The following is a 2,309-nucleotide window of genomic DNA, read 5'->3' as shown; positions in this document are numbered from 1 at the left end:
AAAGTTTCCTTCAGAATAAAAGCCTGAGTTGCGTTTCATACAGCAGTAAAAGTTTCCTTCAGAATAAAAGCCTGAGTTGTGTTTCATACAGCAGTAAAAGTTTCCTTCATAATAAAAGCCTGAGTTGTGTTTCATACAATATAAATTTCCTTCAGAATAAAAGCCTGAGTTGTGTTTCATACAGCAGAATTTTCCTTCAGAATAAAAGCCTGAGTTGCGTGTCATACAGTAGTAGATGTTTCCTTCAGAATAAAAGCCTGGGTTGTTTTTCATACAGCAATATAATTTTCCTTCAGAATAAAAGCCTAAGTTGTGTTTCATACAGCAATAGAAGTTTCCTTCAGAATAAAAGCCTGAGATGTGTTTCATACAATAGAAGTTTCCTTCAGAATAAAAGCCTGAGTTGTGTTTCATACAATAGAAGTTTCCTTCAGAATAAAAGCCTGAGATGTGTTTCATACAGCAGAAGTTTCCTTCGGAATAAAAGCCTGAGATGCGTGTCATACAGCAGTAGATGTTTCCTTCAGAATAAAAGCCTGAGTTGTGTTTCATACAATAGAAGTTTCCTTCAGAATAAAAGCCTGAGTTGCGTGTCATACAGCAGTAGATGTTTCCTTCAGAATAAAAGCCTGAGATGCGTGTCATACAGCAGTAGATGTTTCCTTCAGAATAAAAGCCTGAGATGCGTGTCATACAGCAGTAGATGTTTCCTTCAGAATAAAAGCCTGAGTTGCGTGTCATACAGCAGTAGATGTTTCCTTCAGAATAAAAGCCTGAGATGTGTTTCATACAGCAGAAGTTTCCTTCAGAATAAAAGCCTGGGTTTTTTTTTGTCATACAGCAGCAGAAGTTTCCTTCAGAATAAAAGCCTGAGTTGCATGTCATACAGCAGTAGATGTTTCCTTCAGAATAAAAGCCTGGGTTGTATTTCATACAGCAGAAGTTTCCTTCAGAATAAAAGCCTGGGGTTTTTTGTCATACAGCAGCAGAAGTTTCCTTCAGAGTAAAAGCCTGAGATGTGTTTCATACAGCAGAAGTTTCCTTCAGAATAAAAGCCTGGGTTTTTTTTGTCATACAGCAGCAGAAGTTTCCTTCAGAATAAAAGCCTGAGCTGTTCCACACAGTGATGGAAATGTTTAGACTCGGTGGGAACTCCTCCTGCTGAAATAGCTGAGCTCTCAGTCTCCTGAAAGAGTTTCCCCTGAGTCATCATCACCTCTCTGCTACTGCTGCAGAGCAGCCGAGGATCATGGGAAATAATTACCCAGAATGAAGTGGACCCGCACAGAGAGCTGAGTCCTCAGGATCAGGATCGGCTTCCTCCCTTTCCTGTGGAAACACACACAAAAAAAAAATATTCAGTCACCAAACAATTTTAGTCATTTCAGGCTGGGCCCACCATGACAGCATCCTCACTGGTCCCAGACCAGTTTCCACGTGGACCGCACACTGCCGGGACCTGAGAGCGGAAAGAATGACAACATGGATGGAGGAAAAAGGATGAAGGCTAGCAGTCACTTAGCTTTCCAACCGGTTCAACACTTAGCATATCCTGACTGTGTGCAGGAGAGTGGGCGGGGCTTAAGGCCACACAGTGAGCAGACTCTGGTTCCAAAAATACGTGTGCTCCCTTAAACCAAGTCCTGCTTGCTTCAAGTCCCACCAGCAGGACAAGGTGGGCATCGTGTTATAAAACCCGTCAGGGGTCTACAGCATCAAAGATTCAGAAAACAACCGAACAGACCCACAGCCGCCCCCCCCCCCACACACACACACACACACACACACACACCCCCACACACACACACACACACACAGATACTTACGCCACATCCTCATAGAAGCCCTCGAGTTCTTCTCGCTGCTCGAACAGAGAGGAGTCCAGGTCCAGATAGTTCCCACTGGGAGTCACCTGCAGGGTGCAGTCCTCCAACTGAAACCAGAGACGACACAAACCATGAAACCAGACATCACACACTGCAGGAGCAACAACAACAACAACAACAACAACAACAACAACAACCCATCAGAGTGTACGATTGACCAATAATCACTGCAACATGAAAAGTACAGAAAAACTTTTATTATGACCACTGCTTCGTGTGTGGAGGTCATAATAAATGTAACTTTCTTACCCGAGTGATTTTTCTGTTGCCGTTTGTAGTTTTGTAGTGATTGGACCTGCTGTGGTCACAGATAATGTTTGAGTTTAAATTTTCCCGCAAGGTTATAATAATTTTTGATTTTTCATTATTGTTTAGTTTTATTTCATTGTGACTTTTTTCATTTTAATTCAGTTAGTTTTAATT

General features: G+C 42.1%; 1 protein-coding gene across 1 annotated transcript in view; it reads right to left on the bottom strand.

The window, feature by feature from the left end:
• LOC106530009 (FH1/FH2 domain-containing protein 3) overlaps positions 1-2,309 on the bottom strand; it is a gene marked incomplete at its 3' end in the record, with an annotated part of 51,880 nt that overhangs the window by 41,221 nt on the left and 8,350 nt on the right. The window contains 2 exon segments of the mRNA XM_014025559.1: positions 1,265-1,329; positions 1,827-1,933. Of these exon segments, the coding sequence (XP_013881013.1) occupies positions 1,265-1,329; positions 1,827-1,933 (172 nt within the window).

The sequence above is a fragment of the Austrofundulus limnaeus genome, unplaced genomic scaffold, assembly GCF_001266775.1.
Source record: "Austrofundulus limnaeus strain Quisiro unplaced genomic scaffold, Austrofundulus_limnaeus-1.0 Scaffold484, whole genome shotgun sequence".
Classification (NCBI taxonomy): Eukaryota; Metazoa; Chordata; class Actinopteri; order Cyprinodontiformes; family Rivulidae; genus Austrofundulus; species Austrofundulus limnaeus.
This window is presented reverse-complemented; position numbering and strand designations above follow the sequence as displayed.